General features: G+C 48.6%; 1 protein-coding gene across 2 annotated transcripts in view; it reads right to left on the bottom strand.

Moving 5' to 3' along the window:
• Window positions 1–20,702, bottom strand: part of GRAMD1C (GRAM domain containing 1C) — a 1,543,720-nt gene that overhangs the window by 401,411 nt on the left and 1,121,607 nt on the right. For both annotated transcript variants that reach the window (XM_086935588.1, XM_086935589.1), the window contains one exon: window positions 1,941–2,083. In XM_086935588.1, coding sequence (XP_086791714.1) covers window positions 1,941–2,083 — 143 coding nt within the window. The remainder of the gene's footprint in view (window positions 1–1,940; window positions 2,084–20,702) is intronic.

The raw sequence follows: 20,702 nt of genomic DNA, 5'->3' as shown, positions 1-20,702 counted from the left end.
GCAAGCCTCTAGGCCTGAGAAGAAGCACCACCTGTGTTGCTGAGTCTTTTGGAGTCCGTGGGAGTCCAGGATCAGCAGTGCTGTCAGCTTAGTTGTGGTGCCTGCAGATGCAGGGAAGAAAACAAGTTACTTACCTGTAACTTTGGTTCCCAAGTATTGGTAACTTTCATAGCTTCCCATGCTTTGTATCATTCCCCGTCGTCAGCCTGGGAGCCTCGGTTAATTGAAAATGCCATAGCAGTATGTACAAAAGAGAAGGAAAGGCCTAGGCCTCATCTCATTTTGTAGCATATCTACCTCTTTTTGTAAAAGAGACCAAAATTTTGTAACACCCAATCAGATTAGCCTCACCTCATAGAACCGTCATGAGAGAGCCTCAGAGCCTCAGATATTCTACCGCAGGTTGTGCTGAGGGAGTCTCCACTGAGCTCTGCTCAGATTTCTCTTCAACTTTTGAATTTCAACTGTATTCTCTTCAGGAAGCTGTTTTTCCCTTTTTTCATCATAAGACATGGAGAAAAAAGGCCTGTTTAGAACTTGTGCTACCTGTTGTAAAAGGAGGCGTTAGGTGAATGACCCTCATAAGATGGCATTTATTGCCTGTATCCGGACCACAAGTTCTAGGTAAGATAAACATAAGGGTCCGTGAGGGCCATCTTTTACCTGGTTTCAGAAGCTAAAATCTAGAACAGATCCAGTCTCTAGTATGACAGTGATGAGGCCGCATCTGCTGTGTCTTCGTGAAGATCTGAGAAGAAATACAATGTTACCCGGTTTGCAGGCCTTTAGTTACAAACCAAGTGGTCATGCATGGGTGGCATAATACATCCTTCAGCCCAAGGGGGAACCCTGGTGTACCTATGCCCTGGGTACCCATATACTAGGGACTGATAAGGTTACGCCAGTGTAGAATCTTACTTACTTAGTAGTACTAACCAAACCAATTTAGGGGAGAAAGCACAGAGACTGGGGTCTTGATTAGCAGGATCCTAGGCAGACTACTTAGAAACACCATCATATCAAGCAAAAAGTAGGGGTAACCAATAAAGCAGATCCTACTTTCCTAGACCACTTGATCAAACGCAATAGCGTACAAATATGTTCCAACATATTTAGTGGTCAACTCCTGAGGAAATTCAAGCCATCCTGGTGATTCATGCTCGTATATAACGAAGAGACATCAAGGGTCCTTAACAAATAGTCCGAATACCAAGGGACGTCACAGATGTGGAAGGATGGAACGTTCTTAACAAAAGTTGGGAAAAAATGAATTTAACTTGAGTACTATCCTGAGGAGAAATGATTGGTCTACCTGGAGGATGCAATTTGTTCTCATGTACCTTTGGTAAAAGGTATAAGTTAGATATCTTAGGAAAATCATAAATTGCTATTTCTCATAACTCAGCAAGCCTTCATCTCTCCATGTTGTTAATTGCCTGCAATATTGCTTTCACTGTGTCCAAGCTACTTTTTATATAACAATCAACATCATTTAGTTGATTGTAGGCCTCCTGCAAGTAGTCATTTACTGGCCAAAGGATGATGTTGCCCCCTTTATCAGCATTGTGGATAACAACATTCCTTTGGTTCTGCCATTTGAAAAAAAATCTGATTCTGATATTTTATCTGCTGCATATTATATTTTCTTTTGGCATGTTGCACGTTGAATTACATGATTATACAGAGAGAGAGAGAGAGAGAAAGAGACACACACACATGCAGGTGTTAAAAGTACTGCTCACCACCTAAAGTGCAAAGTAAAGTACTGCTCAAGTAAAACTGTTATGCAATGGTAATCCCAATGTGATTACTGCAATATAAGACATTGGTGTAACAAATCACATTTTTTACCTTAAGAAAACATGGCTTTGCTTCTAGCACACAGCATGTTTTCAACAGCATTTTAAACAAAAACAACATTGCCACTATTTGAAGCTTACCGTAATCTGCATTTGTGTTTGGATGCACGGATAATGCAGTATCTGTTCACGGTGTAAAAGTAATCGTGGTATGGGACATCATGTGTGGCAACATCTGTGTCTACCAGATATAACTGCCCTTCCTGGCTCTCTTTATACAAGACCTGACGCAAAGAGATAACAAAGCGATCATACATGTACATTTTATTTTGTCATATTGCAATTTGAAATAACGCTTGTGGTCATTCTGCCCACCTTTAGAATATTTTCCCATAGTGACAATTCGACTGATGTCTAGAACTAGCAAGCACCTAAATTGACTGAGCTTTGATTTTAATTGATTAGAGCACGGTAATAAGACAACAAAACCTTCCTTGCACAAATTAATGTAAGTTGCTTACCTGTAACTGTAGTTCTCCAGTATTGTTAACTTTCATACATTTAAATGCTTGAATCATTCCTCGTTTTTTTTTTTAAAACCTTTATTTTTGATTTTGCAACACGGAAGAAACAATCCCCCCCCAAACGTGGCATCGATCATCAAGCAGGTGTATACAATACGGTAACCTCATTATGGCACTATACGGTACAGTGAGTACAGTTCAGGTTGTATTTGTAATCATCATAATAACCACATCAATAACGTGAAATACTGTTGAGGAACAGGCAATGCACCTACATTGGCGTGGGTCCAACCTCCCCATTCCCTCCCCCCTCCCTCTCAGATCCAGAGTCCCCTGAAGAAAAAAGTTCCGCACTCGTGCCATCCGAATCGCTGTGAGACAACTCCGAGGCACACATAACTCCCCATGCAAGGAGATCGTCCTGCAACTTCACATCCCTGCGGGACCTCTGCATATGAGTCTCCTCAGCCAGTGACCACTCCCTTACATCAAAACGCCACGCTGACAACTCAAGAGCTCTTCGCCCCATCCAGGTGATCGCCACCCTACGCCTCCCAAGCACCAACATTAATTGCAAAAGTTTGTAGGAAAGGTTCCTCTTTCTAGGTTTAGAGACCAGGGCTAGTAGGCAGTGAAGCGGGCTCAGATCAATCCGGAGGCCGGTTACGGCCTGGATACGAACCACCACCCCCCTCCAGAAGCTACCGCCCAAGGGGCAGTCCCAGGCCAGGTGTAGGAATCCCGCCCCCTCCATCTCACATCTGGGGCAGTTGTCCTCCCTATCTCCTGAAATGCCTTAAGGACAGCGGGGTCAAGTAGGTGCGGTGCATGAAGTTGAAGTGTGTCAATTTGAATCTCGCATTACAGGACACTCTGCGGGTAAGACTTCCTATGCGCTTGCGCTGTCCCGGAGTTAGGGTGATTCCCAGGTCCACCTCCCAGGCATCCCAGGAAGGAGGAACTGGCGAGGTCGAGTCCTGTCCCATGGGTGAATATAGCAGAGATATCAACCTACGCCCTCTGCCGCAAGAGAGGAGGATGTTCAGGGTGTGGGACAGAGGGGGCGCTTCCGTAAAGTGGCGCCACGTCCCTCTCGCAACCTCCTGAAGACCCCGATAGTGCAAATATTGCCCTTTCCCCAGGCCAAAGGTTTCAATGGCCTGCTCAAAGGACACGAATGACTCATTGGGGTAAAGGTCCGCCAGAGTCTCACAGCCTCCCATTTTCCAATCCCTAAAGGACATGTGTTCCGCCATATCCACTACAGGGGCTAGGATCCACACCGGCAACTCCCTATGAAAGGGGGCTCGCCGCAGTATTTTCTCCACAAACCGCTGCCAAACCGCAGCCGCGTGGCGTACCACGTATGGCAGGTACGCATCAGCTCCCCGACCTCGAATCAGTGCCACCTGCAATACTTGCTCCTCAGCCCTGCCGGCCAGCAGACTCAACTCTCAGCTGTCCCCCTCTGCGAACCACCGTGCCGCCAGCAACAACTGTGCCACATAGTAGTATAAGTCAAATCTAGGTGCCTCCAACCCCCCCTCCTCCCATTTTCGGACCATAGTGTGGAGGGCGACTCGGCTGCGCCGTCCCCCCCACAGCAATGACGTGAGCAGCGTGTTAAGTGTGCGAAAGACTCGCGAGGGGAGTGGACACAGGGAATTCTGGAGGACATAGAGCGTCCTGGGGAGCATCACCATCTTTGCAACGGCCAATCTCCCCATAAGAGATAATGGCAAGGAGATCCAGAAAGTGACCGATTGCTGCAAGGACCGAATTACTCAGTCAATATTGTGGGCCAACCCCTGTGCATACGTAGGTGTTACCTGGATGCCGAGATACCGGAACACCTCTTCTTCCCATCGCAACCCGAGATTCGGCGGGTCCGTCAGTGGTCCACCGCTGTAGCCCGTCAGAGGGGAAATCAGGGACTTCCCACAGTTGATTCTCAGTCCTGAGGCCGCACCAAATTGATCCAAGTGCAGTAGGAGGACCGGCACTGACTCCCGCGTGGACATTAAATAGAAGAGGGCGTCATCCGCATATAAAGAGATCACATTGCACGTGTCGCCCACTGTGATGCCCCATCGCTCCATGTCCGCCCGGACCTGGACTGCCAGAGGCTCGATTGCCAGGGCGAAAAGAAGCGGCGTGAGAAACATCCCTGCCGCGTGACCCGGCCCAAGAGTCATTCTTCCGAATGTGCTGCGCCTAGTCGCACTCTGGCCCGGGGGGCTTTGTACAAGATGCGGATCCAGCGACAGAAGCCGGGGTCCATCCCCACCATCCGGAGGACCTCTAAAAGATACCCCCAGTCCACGGTGTTGAAGGCTTTAGTAATGTTAATCGACACCAGAACCATTTGGTCCTCTCTGTCTCGCACCTCGTGGATGATGTTGTTCAGTCGTCTCAAATTCATGGCGGTGTTGCGGCCAGGGATAAACCCACATTGGTCAGAGTGTACCAGGTGCGCCATGTGTGGCGCCAACCTGGCAGCCAAAAGTTTAGTCAGAACCTTCACATCGGTATTTATCATGGTGATGGGCCGATATGCCGCAGGGTCGCCACCATCCCCACCCGGTTTCAGGATCATGCAGATCTCCCCCTGATTCATACTGGGCGGGAGTGCCTCCCGTTCAAATGCTTCCAGGTACACTTGCAAGAGGGGTTGGGCAAGGACGTCCGCAAATGCTTGGTAGAATTCGGAGGGGTAACCATCTCTTCCCGGGGATTTAGCCCTCGGCAGGCTAGCCATTGCCACTTTCACCTCCCGGAGCGTTAAAACAGCATCCAATTCCTCTGCATCTTCTCGTGAGTGTGTCTGTAGGGTAAGCCCCTGGAGATAAGGGAGGAAGGAGTCCCCCGTAATCGTGGGATCCGCCGCATACACTGTCTGCAGATGGGAGCTCAGGACCCGAAGGATACCTGCCTCTGAGTGCACCATTCCTCCTGTGGGGCCTCTCAGGCCACAATCCTCTCTGGGGCGAACTCACACCGGAGGATCCAAGCCAACAATCGGCCCGATTTGTCCCCTTCCAGATGGAGGCGCTGCCGATACTGGCCCAGTGTGTATTTGCCTAGGCGAGTAAGGATATCATGGACACACATGCGAGCCGTCCGTTCCGACTCCTGACCCAGGTCGTCGGGATCTGGCAAGGTTTGCAGATGCAGGAGTGCATCTTCCCCATCCCGCAATTCCCGAAGTAGCTGCTTCCGGACTCCATAGGTGAGGGCCATACACTCACCCCGAACAACCGCCTTCCGGGCATCCCACTTGGTGGAGAAGGCAAGATCGTCACCACCCCAGTTCAAGTCAAGGTAATTCATGAGGGCAGTCTCCACATGGTCCTTCCCCACCTGGTCCTGCAACAGATCTATCGGCATCCTCCAAGTGCGAGTGCAGGAGGGCTGGTTCTCCCACTGTGCAACGCACGTTACTGGAGAGTGATCTGACAAAAAATGGGCCTGATGGGTGACCGTTAGAGAGAGAGAAGCGTCCACATTGGCCACCAGTACCCTGTCTAGTCTACTATGTGTATTATGGGTGGGGGAGAAACACGTAAATAATTTTTGAGCCGGATTGGCCAGGCGCCACACATCACTGAATCCCAGGTTCTGCATCACCTCTCTGAGTCGCGCTGTCATGCGCGGTTTCGTCCCTGCGCGGGGGGGCCTATCTAATACAGGGTCCAACACACAATTAAAGTCCCCAAACCATAGCAGTGGGCCCTCCAGATCCGATACAAGGACCTCCTGTAGGTACAAAAAGAAGTCAGGGTCGTCTACGTTCGGTGCGTATGAATTTAAAATGGAGAGTTCCCTCCCGTCCAGTTTCACCTGCAAAAGCAGGTACCTCCCATTGATATCCGCCTCCACATATTGAACAGCGCACGGGACCCCTGGGGCCACCCAAATGAGGACCCCTCTAGCATACGTTGAGAATGAGGAGTGAAACACCTGACCCCTCTACTTTTTTGCCAACTTTTGGGCACCCTCCTCATCTAGATGGGTCTCTTGTAGACACGCAATAGAGATCCTGTGTCTCCGGAGGAGGGATAGAACCCTATGCCGCTTGGTACAAGTGCCTAGGCCCCCCACATTCCAGCTTAAAAACTTGTGTGCCATCCGTGGTGATAGTGCCCCTCCGGGCGAACAGCCTTACATCCTGTGAACCACCATTCCCGTGCCCGAACTGTAATACACCTGATGCCTGCAACATTCCCCCCCAACTGAACCTCCCTCAACCCCAACCGCCCCCCACCCACGAACAATATTACTGCAACAAATAAACATGCTAATATGCCCTTCCCCTGCCCGGTGCCAGGACGTACACATTATTCCCAAATACCCAAACAGTGGAATCCTTCCCAAAAATTCCCCCCCCAACCCGACTCCCCCCAGGCCGCCCTCCAGGACCTGAAAACAACCTCCACCTCTGTGTTAGCGAAAAAGGAGATCCTCATTAGCACTGTTCTCCGTCCCCGAACCTGCCCCCCGCCCCCCGCGTCCCGCAAATCCAGATCTCAACATTAGGCAGTGTCCCCCCTCCATCACAACCCTCTTACTGTCCAGGCAGTGTCCAGTCTTTTGTCCAGAATTTTAGAAAAGAGTCAGGAGCCAAGCTGCTCCTCACGACAAACCATCTGGCTTCTGCCCCTGCGCTCCAGCCGTCTCCGGGACCGTTGCACTGGTCGGAGAAATCTCCTCTGCAGACGGCAGTAATGTATCAGGGACCAGGATCTCCCCAGGAGTAGCAGGCTGCTACTCTGCCGGTATTTCTATGTGTAGGGATCCATCTTCTCTTACTGTGACTGTATGTATGTATGTATGTATGTATGTATAGGCATTTATATAGCGCGCTACTTACCCGGAGGGTCCCAAGGCGCTTCGACCGCTGCGAAACCCTTCCTGGCTTCCCTGAGAGATGGTCCCTTAATGGGTATCCCCAGGGTGAGACCAGGCATCCCCGGCGGTCTGGTGGGGCCGTTAGTGAAGATGAGGCAAGCTAATGCCCAGAGTTGCCGAGTGTGATCGCTGATCAGAGTGGGCACCGAGGCGAGAGAATTATCGAGTCCGCTGACCCTGGTCCAGAAACCTGCCGCGCCGGGAATCGAACCCTGGTCCCGGGCCGTCCTCTGCTCTCGGGTCTGCCGCCTCTAACCAGTGAGCCACAATACTTCACTACTTGACTCTGTTACTTTCCACACTCTCATCCTCCCAGGATCCTGGGCGCTGTCACCGGCTGCGCCTCCTCCGCGGTCTGGTCCCCCATGAGCTCGGAGCTCCAGCTCGCTCTCCAGGAGGGAGATCATCTCCCCGGATCTCAAGCCACTCCCATACATCCGCCGGAGCCTCGAAGAAGTGAGCCTTTCCCTGGGAGAAAACCTTGAGTTTCGCCGGATATAGTAGCATATACTGGAGATGCATCTCCCTGAGCTTTTGTTTGACTGCCAGAAAGGACTTGCGCTGTTCTTGGACTAGCTGCGTATAGTCCGGGAAGATGGACACCCTTGCATTCTCAAAGGTAAGGTCCTTAACTTCCCTCGCCGCTCGTAGAATGCGATCCCTGTCACGGTAGTTCAAACTTTTTGCGATGAGGGCCCGAGGAGGGGCTCCGGGTTTCGGAGGTGGGACCAAGGCTCTGTGTGCCCTCTCTATTACAAAAACATCCGACAGGCCTTCAGGGCACAACACCATAAAAATCCATTGTTCTAGGAAGCGTTCCGGGTGGCCCGCCTCTGCCCGTTCCGGAATACTCAGCACGCGGATATTACTGTGGCGCGCCCTCCACTCTGCATCCTCCGCTCTCCACTCGAGGGCCTTCGTTGCAGCCGAGAGTTGAGAGACCGTTTTCTTGAGAGACGCCACCTCTCCCTGCAGTTGAGTGATGTTCCCTTCTGCAGTCGTGACTTTATCGGCTACCTTGCGCAGGTCAGTCCGCAACAGGTTCAGGTCGATTGACACAGTCTCAATCTGACGTTCCAAAGCCGAGTGGGAACCCTGTATCGCCTTCAGTAAGTCCACCCGTGACGGCTCCTCGGGCGCTGGACCACCCTCCTCCTGGCCAGACTGGCGAGTGAGTATCTGCGAAGGGAGCCTCTGTGTTGTATACTGTGTGATGGTGTTGGGCTGGACCGCCCGGGGCGTTCTATCCTTGCGCATCATGAAGTACGAGGGAGGGCCACTCCAGCGTCCTCTAATCTCTAGATCGTCGGCAGTTCCCTCAGACGCCTTATACAGTCTTGGCACCAGGGCTCCAGGCCCACTAGATCCGCCGCCCAGGCACGTCCCAGTTATGGCACTGTTTCATAGCCAAGAGGACCCTGCTGGGGTGCGTCACAGGATCCAGTGTACTACAGGGAGAGAGGAGGCTAGGTCCAGACACCCGTTCCAGTCACAGATCTGAGTTGAATCTTTGCCATCCTCCCATCACCAGCTGCTGCAAAGCCGCTCCCCCGAGGGTACCCCCTCAGAGCCACTGTACCTCCAGACGTTGTATTTCAGATCCTGCGCCCCAGCGTTGGTAGAGATGTCTTGTGGGCGTGTGTCCCTCTACCACCAGGAGAGAATTGTTCCAGGGGTCCAGAACACCGCACCCAGCCCTGTCTCCACTAGCCCCCCCCCTCCGGGCAATCGGGGCCCAGGCCCCCCTCCACGCAGTGTCCACCTATACTGTACCCCTATAGAGGGGGGTTAGGATACCCCCTTCGGCAAGTGTCTGAGGGATCCTACCTGCTGCAGGCGCAATAGGCTGGTCCAATCTCCGGACCCCACACTCACGCGGCTCGTCCCGATGTGGACAGCGTCCTCTCACCCCCAAGCCAGGGCCCAATGCAGATCTACGGGTCGGGTCTCAGTGAGGCGCTGGCAGCTTGCAGTGCAACCCTCCAGTCACTGCTGAGGACTCCAGGGGCGGTGGGGCTCCCCGTACCAATCACCACGACAAGGCTCAGCCCGCCACGGCCACCAGCACCGGCAGACCGTGACTCCGCCTCCCGGTCCAGTCCGTGTAGTACTTTTGGCCCCCGATATCACCTCTGCTGCTGCCGGGCCCCCCGGATGGCAATGGGGGTTCTCCGGTCAGTCCTCTGCTCCGGCGCTTCTTGGCCCGATCCCCGGCCTCGATTAGTAGCCCTCCACACCAGGCACCCCGACCAGACGCAGGCCGCCACATCCACCAGCACCGGCGGGCCGTTTCTCCACCTCCGGAGCCGGCCGGTGTGGCAATCCAGGGCCCCGCTCTCACCTCCGCCTCTGACAGTGGGAGGTCCTCCGGCGAGTCCGCTGCTCCGCCTCGGCTAGGCCCGATCCCCGGCCTCGATTCTCGGCGGCCGCCGTTATCGCCACAGCCGGCTTTTAAGATCGGCCAACCAAGGCGCCCCGTGTCTCCATGGTCACAACGCCGCACTAGCACCCCAATAACTGCGGGGGGCCCCCGTGTCTGGAATCGCCGGACGTCAGGTCAGGCCGCAATCCCCAGCCTCAATTTCAAAGCCGGCAGCGGCAGATCAGCAGGGCCAAGCTCGGCGGTGATCCGGGCACCCACAGCTCCCAAAGCGGGACCGGAGGAGCACAGGACGGTCCGGGTTCAGGACTTTTCATAGGCGAGGCAACTCCCTCCTCAACAGAGTCTGAATTCCCTGTATCTTGCTCAGTTGCTATTGTTGCTTCAAAGTCCTCAATGGACTCTCTCCATAATACCAATTCCTCTTCTGCATGCTCATCTGCGCTGCACACGCGTTGCCGGAGTTCCTCTGCTACAGAGTAAACACAAGGAGATGATGGATGGAGCGCTGAATCTTATTAGACTTTCAACCCAGTCACAGCTCTGCTTTGAATCCATCATAATTCTTTAACCCACTTCACCACCTAGCTGAATCCAGTGGCAAAGTGAGCAAGGTCAGTTCGGGCTGGGTCTGAACTATGGGCGAAGTGAGCTAAAGAATGATGATGGATTCAACCCAGATCTGTGACTGGGGGTGAGTGTCTGAAAAGTTTCAGCGCTCCGTTCACCATCTCCTTGTGTTTGCTTTGTTTGCCCTAAGGTGGCAGGGTATGCTCAGACGTGGGTCCCTTGCTCATTAGCAGCTGGATTCAAGCTAGCCTGGCTGATGAAGGGTGTTACCCAGAAACCAGTCCCAGGATGCTGGTTTCCGGTTTCGGGAAGACCTGGCTTGAAAGTTTGGGCTGGACTGTTCCCATGAGGCACAGGGTCAAGACTGATTTACATATGGCTGGGTATGAACAGAGGTGACGAAGTGTGCTAAAGAATGATGATGGATTTAACTCAGATCTGTGACTAGGGACGAGTGTCTGAAAAGGTTCAGTGCTCCGTCCATCATCTCCTTGTGTTTGCTTTGTTCGCCCTAAGGTGGCAGGGTATGACCAGACGTGGGTCCCAGGATGCTTGTTTCCGGTTCAGGGAAGACTTGGCTTGGCAGTTCAGGCTGAGTCAAGACTGATTTGCATATGGCTGGGTCTGAACTGACATGGCGAAGTGAGCTAATGAGCTAAAGAATGATGATGAATTCAAGCCAGATCTGTGGCTGGGGTGAATGTCTGAAAGGTTTCAGAGCTCCGTCCATCATCTCCTTGTGTTTGCTTTGTTCGCCCTAAATTGGCATGGTATGCCCAGACGTGGGTCCCTTGCTTACTTTGCCATTGGATTCAAGCTAGCCTGGCTGATAAAGAGTGTTACCCAGAAACAGCACCCAGCCCGGTCTCCACTAGCCCCGGCGGAGACTGAGGCAGTGAAGTGAGCTAAAAAATGAGGATTGATTCAACCCAGATCGGTGACTGAGGGTGAGTGTCTTAAAAGTTTCAGCGCTCCATCCAACATCTCCTTGTGTTTCCTTTGTCTGCTACAGCCTATTCTTTCAAAAGGTATTAGATCCTGCACTCCGTAGTTTAAGAAAGTGTAAATCAAAGCTCTGCAATATAGGTAGTTTGAGGGTGTGCAACGAGGTATCATCCCCTAGACCGGGGCGTATTCTGAATAGCACTGTTGCACTTTCCCAATGGGAAGTGTCCATCAGGATGCACAGGCAAAGTCCAGTCTGGATTTATCAGATCTGTGAAATAATGTTCAACTTTTCGATAGAAGTTTCAGCACATCATTTATTGTGAGCTGTAGGTTTGTAATCACATTAAATTCATGAGATATATACTTCTTCATATCTGTATACTTCCATGATCAATAAACTAAGCATATGTATTTGCCCCAATGCCATTCGTGCCTGTACTCGCCCTTCATCAATGTGTTAACTTCCTACAGAAACCAAGAACGAGCGAATGAGACATCATATTATAAAAGAAAATAATATTCATTCCATCTCTAATGCATAACATGCAGAGTTACGTGATTCCTCATGTCTTACAGTCCCATGGTAACAGAGAGAAATTCAGTGGAGAAAATAAGACAGTACGATGAAGGTTAAAAATGGGTGAATGAAAGTTAAAGGTGCTTACAATTAAAACAGTTTGGCAGAGCGTGAAATGTAGGTGTAACTGTGATGATTTTGAGCGAACTAAAATCAAGCTTATAACAAGCTGTGAATAGAAACGTGGAAGAGCTAAAACCGGTGAAGAGGTGTGTGATTATCGACGCTATGGGTGAGCAAGTGTATTACAAAAAAGTCGTGAGATTATTATACACGGTTCGACTGCTCGAAAATCGTTAAATAATTGCACAAAAACGCAGCTCACATGCATGCTTTCGTGTGTATCACAGCTCATGTAACTGCAAGAATTTACCTTCGATCGCTGAACTTCGGGACCTGCCATGGTGGATGCCGCCAGGTATACAAATGACTCTGGATACGCGTCCCAACAATCGCCATTATTAACAAAAGTTCAGAAAGTGAAAACGGCTTTACTAAACCCTGTGACACCAAGAGTGGCCGCCATCTTGGAGTGGTGCATGGAAGCGCCATTATCAAAGTTCTTGCTGTGGACGTTTTAATAGCAGCACAATATGACAAAATTAAATGATGAAATTGGGGTTTATAGTGAAAACAAGCATAAGAAATTGAGGAATAATTAAAAAGTAAACTTAAAGGGAAAGAAAAAAGGTGGTGATACACATATAAGGACATTATAGATAGTCGATATAGGCAACATGGATCACAAGAAACAACTGTATTCAATCCGGTCGTTGAGACCATTGGGTGTCAACGTGTTCATCTTCATAATCCAACATGTTTCACGCTGCATTGGAAACTTCTTCCTTCTCTGAAGTCTACAACTTCACAAACTAAAAACCGCAATTGACTGATGTTGTGATTCTAAAGGGCAAAATGTGTGGCCACCACCGATTTGGGATTTTTATTTCTAATGTCACTTTTCTGTTCATTGAGTCTGGTTTTAATCTTCCTTTCAATTTTGCCAATGTATGCCAGTCCAAATGGACTTTTAATTAGATACACCAGGTTTTTAGAATTGCACATGTCTGTACTATAGAGTCTGATTTCGATACCTTTTATCGGATGGTTCACTGTGTTCCCTTTAATGATGTTACAGTTGCCACAATTATGGCATTGCACAGTGACTTTGTGAGTAGTCACGTTGGTTACAGGTCTGTTTGTTCTAATGAGCTCTGCCAGTTTTTACTCCTTTGGTAAGCAAAGAGTGTTTTCTCCAAGAAGGATTGTCTGAAATCAGGTTCAACCTTAAGCATTGGCCAATGCTTTAATATGATCTTTTTGAATCCCCAACTTTCAGTTGAAAATTTGGAAACTAAAACCGCTCATTTGGTTTGCGTTGCTCATTTTTGTGTGGTCAAGAGATGGTTACGGGATATCGCAACTGTTGGAATGGTAGCATCGCTCAACATTTTTGTTGGATAACCTCTGTCGTGAAAGTGATCCACTATATTTGTGATGTTCAAGGATAGTTGTTCCTGTTCAGAAACAATTCTCTTTACCCTTAGTAACTGGGAATAAGGCAAATGCGCTTTGAGAGCATGTTGATAGAAACTGCAGAAATGCCGTAAGTTATTGCGGTCCTTGTTTTTCCTGTACAAAGTGGTTTTCAATTGTTGGCTGCTGAAGTAAATTACAACATCTAAGAAGTTAATCTTCGAGTGATCGGTATTATATGTGAACTTGACCCAGTCATTAACCTGGTTTAGAGACTCAATGACCATTTTTAGATCTTGTTTAGGTCCTTACCACACAATTAAGATGTCATCTACTTATCTTAGATAAGATACTAGATGCTTATTACAAGTTTCCATTCTGAGGATATTGTCGAATTCGAACTTGTACATGAAGAGATTTGCGTAGCTGGGGGTTGCGCAATTCCCTATGGAAGTCCTGTTAGTTGAAGGAAGAATTTTTTATCTGGAACAAAGCCCATTCTTTCACATCCTTACTCCACCATAGCAAATTAGTTCCCACAGTGCCCATCCAGGTCATGGCTAATCGCCGTTTCGCAAGTAATAGCACCAGTTGTGCGAATCGCCATTGCATTTTTCCTCCCTTACATTGTTTAAGCATACCCAATAAACAAGCTGTGGGTTCTGGCCTTAGTGTCGCTCCCCCAACACACTGTAGTGTCTCAACTACCCAGCCCCAATAAGTGTATACTGCAGGACAATCTAAGGCCAAGTGTAGAAATGCCGCCGCAATTGCAAGTGGCGCAAAGATTACTTCCGAAAAGAAGTAGAAACTCACACTAAAGATCTTTTTAAACAGCATCATGATGGTACAGTCCTGAGGAAGACACGGTCATGTGTCGAAACGCATAGACAGGAAACCATCCATTATTTTATATTATAACTCGTTTCTTACTAATGAATGCATATGCTATAATGCTAAAATGTTTTATCAAGTCTCATCAATGATTTACTGATTTTATCAAATAATATTTTTTGTATGTAATTAAAATGTACTTTACGTGCTAAAACAGTTGTTTATCATTATTGATTGTGGTTTGTTTGCCATCTTATAATGTGCCAGTAGGTAATGTGTTTTGCCTGGGTGCGTTAATTTACACAGATCTTCTCTCCAACCCAAACATGGAAGTACAGCAGCTCCTCAGTTGCAGCTGACCTCAACTAGCACCCGGATTAACTCCACTGCAGGCCTGCTGCTTGATACAGGTACAAGTTCCTCTCCCACCGTCTTCGTCCTCCGAGAACCCCCACCCTTTTCTTGAGTCTTCGCTCATACTTATATCACACCTTATTTATTTACAGGACCTATGCCCCCTGACTGGCCGAGACTTAGACGGCCTTTGACTCATCGGGAACATGTTAGTAATTAGAAGGTTTTCTTCACATCGCTTGCTACCTCCCCTCCCGCCGGCCCTCACGATTCCTTTTCCCCCCCCCTCAGTGCACCCGTGCAGACACGTTGCCGTCCACTGAAGACGGATCACTTCCTTGTATCCGCTCGCTATACAGGTATGCGATGCCCTTCGCTCCTCCCGCCCACCCCAGTCACCTTCTCTGTCCCTTCGTGCTGTTCCCCCAAGCATGCTAGACCCCGCCTTCCTTGAATAACTTAGCAACCCGCCAATCCTCCGCCTATCCTTGTCACTACCCTGGACACAAATTATCTTGCATCATCCGGTTTCCAATTCTGGCAGGCACTTTGACCCCTGTAATTGCCCTCACGCTCCTCCCGCTCACACCCAGTCCTCCTCACTACCCCAGCGCGCCGCTTCACCCGTGCTGGCTAGGCCCCTTCGACACTCAATGGTTCAACACAGCAGCCCGCCCAGACATCACTATTCTCCACCCACCCCCAGTTACCCCACCGGGTCACTCATTATCATGCAAGTCCTTGTCTCGAATTCTGGCATGCATTTTGACTCTCTGATCTCGTCCTCCCACACGCTGTTTCGTCACCCATGTGCCATCCACTGCCTTACCTAATAACCACAGGCCAACATACAGAATTTTACCACCGGTATATCACCACTCCCACGCCCCCCTCTTAGTTTGCCATAACTACCACCTCTAGTCCCTGGCCATGGTCTGCACCCCTGCCAATTTCCAAACCAGGCTCTAACTGGCCCATTACTCACTACCGCCTCTCGCGGCGCATAGCCATCCGTACGAGTCCCCCCCCTAGCCTCTTCCTGAATTGTCCCCTCTTCTTCGCAGCACTTCACAAGCAAGACAACCATGTCCTGATGACGATCCCAATTTAAGAGGATCGAAACGCCGTAGACTCTGCAGCGCAACACTAGGCGCACCTTCCATTGTGGCTCAATAAAAATTACAAAGTACCTAATACAGTGATGTCACTGTCACCATACTTGAGCCACCCACTGTACATTATTTACACTATTGTTCACTGTGCGCCGTCCACGCTATTCACCCTATCACTTGCGTCGCCACGTTCTTCACGTACACGTTCTTGAGCACCAAGTGCATTATGGTTGTCACTCAATTTGTTCTATACAGTGCTGCTTTAACTGTATATGCCCGACCATGAAAAATATTTTCTAAAAAATATAAGATGATTAACATTCTTAAATCAGCTAAATAGTGGTCTCCTTATTTCTGTTATTGTAATGCTTGCTGCATACATGCTTATTTGTCATATACGATTACCAGTTGGGATATTTTTTAATTATCTAACAGCTGCAGCAGCGAGGCATCGTGGGCATGTGTTTGGTTGCTTGGGGTCTATCCGGTGTAGTAGCACTGGAGTGATATATTATATGTGCGGTGTAGGAAATTGATGTGGGCTAGTTTAAATCGTGTGTTACATGAGCCCTTTTTTTACTGATTTACAGGCCTCCTTCCATTCTGAGTCTGCAAATGGCTCCCCCAGTTCCTCCTCCCATGCCAGTCTCGTCCTTGGTCTTGGTCTGTCCATAATCATTGCGTTGTACAAGTGTGATATGAAGTGTCTTCCCATCCCACCCCCTATAACTCCAGTAGCATTCTAAACAAGGCTGAAGACTCTGGGGCAACTGGGCACGTAGGCCAGATGTGCCCAGACTATATTAGTGATGTTGACGTAGAGAAGGATTTGACCCGGTCCCACCTCAAAACTGTCTTGCGCTGCTTCAAAGGAAATCAGAGTATTGTTGGGGGAAAGATCTGCCAACGTCAGGCATCCCCTGTCTTTCCAGCCCATTACATCCACCTCCGATGACAAGTGCAGAAACGCCTGGAGGTCACAAAAGGTGAAATCTCTACCAAAGAGGGCACGCCTCAGTACCACCTTCACCGCCCTTTCCCAAAGTGTTGCTGTATGGTAAATAAAGTAGGGGCCTTCTCCCTGTCCCCTCCCCCCTCCATGTAATAGTTGGGGCAATGTTTTTCCCCCTGCATCACCCGTCAGTAGTTCTTTCTCCCAGTTGTTCTCCGCAGTCAGCCAGTGTAATGCATGTTGAAGCTAGGATGCTAAGTAATAGAGTTCCAAGCTGGGAAGCGACAACTCTCTCTCTCTCCCTGTGGTAGCTGTAGTATCTCTACTCACTTTGTTTCTGCCGTCTGCCCACACCAGTTTTATTAGTACGGAATGGAGTCTTTTAAATACTGACCGTGGGAGTGTATCCATTGAATGCTGAAAGGCATCAAAGCAGACTTCTTCAGTAATCAATTAGACCAAGCCAAGAACCGTCTCAAAAAACTATTTGACCTACTCAAATCACAATTAAGGGTGCATCTCACCCCCCCCAATTCCCCCACCCCCCCAGGCTAACCCAGACTCACTAACCAATTGCGAAGATTTTGCCTCCTTCACTATGAAAACTGAAAACATAAATATGGACCTACTCAATGACTTATCAACTCATACTGACACGCATATGATTGACCCCTCGGACTTAAATATTTACCGTCCAATATCCAACAGCCCTACTTTGTCCAAACTTTTAGAAAAATGTGTTCACATTCAGCTAGGCAACCACATAGACCATTTCAACCTGCTCATTCAATACAAATTTGGCTTCCACGGAGGGCATAGTACTAAATCAGCTATGACACACATTTTAGATGATTCGCTACAAATCCTTGAGCAAAACTAAGCTTGTCTGCTAATCTTACTTGACCTTTCTTCAGCCTTTGATCCCATCAAACAGGACAACCTGCTAGACCTACTTAAACACAAAATGGGATTATCTGGATCAGTACTAAATTGGTTCACTTTGTTCCTTCAAAATAGATTGCAAAGATTCAAGGTTAATCAATCCCTGTCCAACCCCATCCCATTCGCTTTTGGAGTCCCGCAGGGATCATCCCGCTCTCCTACATTTTTCAATTTATTCATGGAACCGCTCACTGAAATCCTCAGCTCCTCTAACGTACATTATCACATGTACGCTGATGATACCCAACTATACTTAAAAATCCACTCACTAGAGGACATCAAATCACTCAACGCTTCAAAAGACGCAGACCTGGCTGGCCAAAAACCACTAGAAACTAAATACCCTCAAGACCGAATTCCTCCTAATCACAACTCTCCTCACAAGTAACCGCCATTCAAGATTTGCTGAAACACAGCACTCAATTGCCAACCTCTTATCGACTCAGCAAAATCACTGGGAGTAACTCTGGACAGAAATTTAAATATGCAGAAACACATTAACAACGCAACAAAAGGAGCTAATTTTCAGATGAGCGCCTTGAGAAAACTAAAACCCTTCCTACCCCTAAATGACTTCAAAGTGGCAGTTCAAGCACTAGAATTTCCAAGAGTGGAATATGGCAGTGTCCCTTTTGAAGCCAGAATTCAACTAAAAATCACATGTATGACGCATATGACATACATCACAACACCCCAAGTTACCCGACACAGAAATTGGTGCCTTCATGTGTCAACAGAGCCTCCAGGAGCTCCAGTAACCTACCGAAACCAACAACGATTCGCCAAGAAGAAAACATACAACCGTTCCTTCTCGCCCAGGATTTGGAATGCACTGCCCCCAGAAACCAGACTGAATCCCCTTTACTGCATCTTTAAAAAAAGAAGTGAAATCTCTTCTTATGTCTAAATGTACTTGATCCATGTATATTACATGTTATACGATTCTTGATTTGTATGAGACATATTTTTATTACTTTATGCTTGTTGTGTTTATACGATTCTTGCTTTGTATGAGACATATTCTTATGACTTTATGCCTGTTGTGTTTCTTATATTAACCCTGTAAAGCGCTCCGATACCCACAAGGGTCTAGTTTGCGCTATATAAAACCTTCAAAATAAGTAAATAAATAAACATCATTTTGGCTCCCGCCACCTAGCTCAAAAGGGACAAAGGGAGGGCGTTCCAGAAGTTGACCGAGCGGGCCAATCCCTCTGTCACATGGTCTATATTGAATTGCTTCTGTTTAGAGCGGTAATCGTGACTATGATGCCCAGATGTCTGAACTGCTCTGTTTCCCAACATAAAGGGTTTGGGGGAGCACTAGGGGATCTCCACGACCTAGGGCACCAAGCGGAAAGATTAAGGACTCCGAAAGTAGTAAAGTGTTCCAACAAAAGTGGCAGCAACATCGCCGGCGCCCTCAGGTAAAACAACGTCTTGTCAGCATATATAGCAATATCAAATGCTCTTTTCCACCAATTCGTATTCCCACAGAGACATCTTATCTCAGATTTTAAAGCACTAATAGGGGAGCCTCCTTGGGGACGAGGGTGGGTAGCATTTGATTCTATGAAAGATACCAATACTGGAGAACTACAGTTACAGATTAGTAACTTATTTTTGTCTCCAGTATTGGATCTTTCATAGATTGACATCCTTGACTCAGAATAAATAGCAGTTAAAGTATTTATAAGCCCATCAAGAACATAATATAATAAGAAAAGAGAGACTAGTTGGAGCAACTGGAGATAGACATCAGCCAGTTGGAATCCCAGCAGGTGTTCGATGACCAGGCCCACTCACATCATGCACTATTCCTCAAACAGAAGGAATGCAGGGATGTTGCAGCGGATGCCACCAGAAACCATTACTGAGCTATTCAATATTGCCTCTATGAGGCCGGAGATAGGGCTGGTAAACTGCTTGCCTGACTTGACAAGAAGGAGGCAGCGCCCCAATGGATCCTAAAGACCCGCGACCCGCGACGATAGTGACAAGCAGAATATGACAGGCAGGGCATAACTGACATGTTGGCGCATTATTACGCTCAGATCTATTCTCCAACACATGCGGCTGTCACTGGTAAATCTTGCGAGCTACTCATGAACATTAAGATGCTGGATCTTTCCCAGGACGACAGACCGGCCCTGGAAGAGGAACTGACAAAAGATGGAGGTGGCACAGGCTATCAATGACCAAGCACTGGTTAAGGCGTTGGGCCCTAATGGTCTTCCAATAGAACTCTTTAAATTGACAATTGTGTTACCCCGCCTCTCCTACGCATGTTTCCGGAGAGCTGTGAGGCCGACCAACTTCCTCAGGATCAAATGCTGGAGGCTATAGTGGTTATTCCCAAGGAGTACAAATCACCTGATGACTGTGTCTCCTACAGGCCAAGATATCTGCTGAATGCAAAAGTTAAAATCCTTGCAAAGCTTTTGGCTGCGCGATTGATTGAAGTGATCAGGTCTCTGATTCACCCTAATCAGTCTGGCTTTATGCCAGGAAGAAACACTGCACTTAACTTGTGATGGCTGTATGGAGTATTTGGGGTAAGCTTCAGAAATCCATGAAGATGTGCTCATGCTGTCCTTGGACGAACGGGTGGCTTTTGATACAGTGGAATGGGCCTTTATGTAGGCAGTCCTAGAAAAGATGGTATTCGGTCCCTGCTTCATCTCTTGAATCCGGCTGTTCTCCTCGGACCCTGGAGCTCAGGTGGTAGTGAATGGAGGCACATCAGCACTGTTTGCCCTTAGGAGGGGTACCAGACAGGTTGTCCACTCTCCCCCTGATTTTTGCTTTAATATTGAAGCTATTGGCGGCATGGGTCCAGATCGACTCCATGGTTAGGGGATTGAGATGGACTGCAAATTGGGAGGGCCATATCTCACTCTTTGCAGACAACATCCTGCTTTACGTGGCCGACCGGCCCTCCACACATGACAGGGCCTTGAACATATTAGCACTCTACTGCAAACACTCTTGTTAGACCATCAACTGGGAATAAGTCCCAGATCTATTTTCTTTATGGAAGGCCTCCAGTACTCCCGATGACAGTGAAGCTAGGGTGGTTGCAGAGGTAGTTTGTTATTTGGGCACTGAAGGAACGTAGGATCTACTTTCATGGTTACCCCCACATTTTGCCTGGTGTCAGTGTGTTTTTAATGAAGTTTTCGGGGTTCCTGCCAAAGAGGACCCCAGCATCTGTACTTTTTCCCCGAAATGGGTTCTGGTAAGTACTTTGGTACCTCCACAATTGGCTACTGGTGTACCCGTTTAAGTCCCTAGTAAATGGTATTGAGGTACCTGGGGCATAGGTA

Source organism: Lissotriton vulgaris, chromosome 8, assembly GCF_964263255.1.
Source record: "Lissotriton vulgaris chromosome 8, aLisVul1.2, whole genome shotgun sequence".
Lineage (NCBI taxonomy): Eukaryota > Metazoa > Chordata > Amphibia > Caudata > Salamandridae > Lissotriton > Lissotriton vulgaris.
The sequence above is the reverse complement of the archived record's forward strand: the minus strand, read 5'-3'. Positions and strand labels throughout refer to the sequence as shown.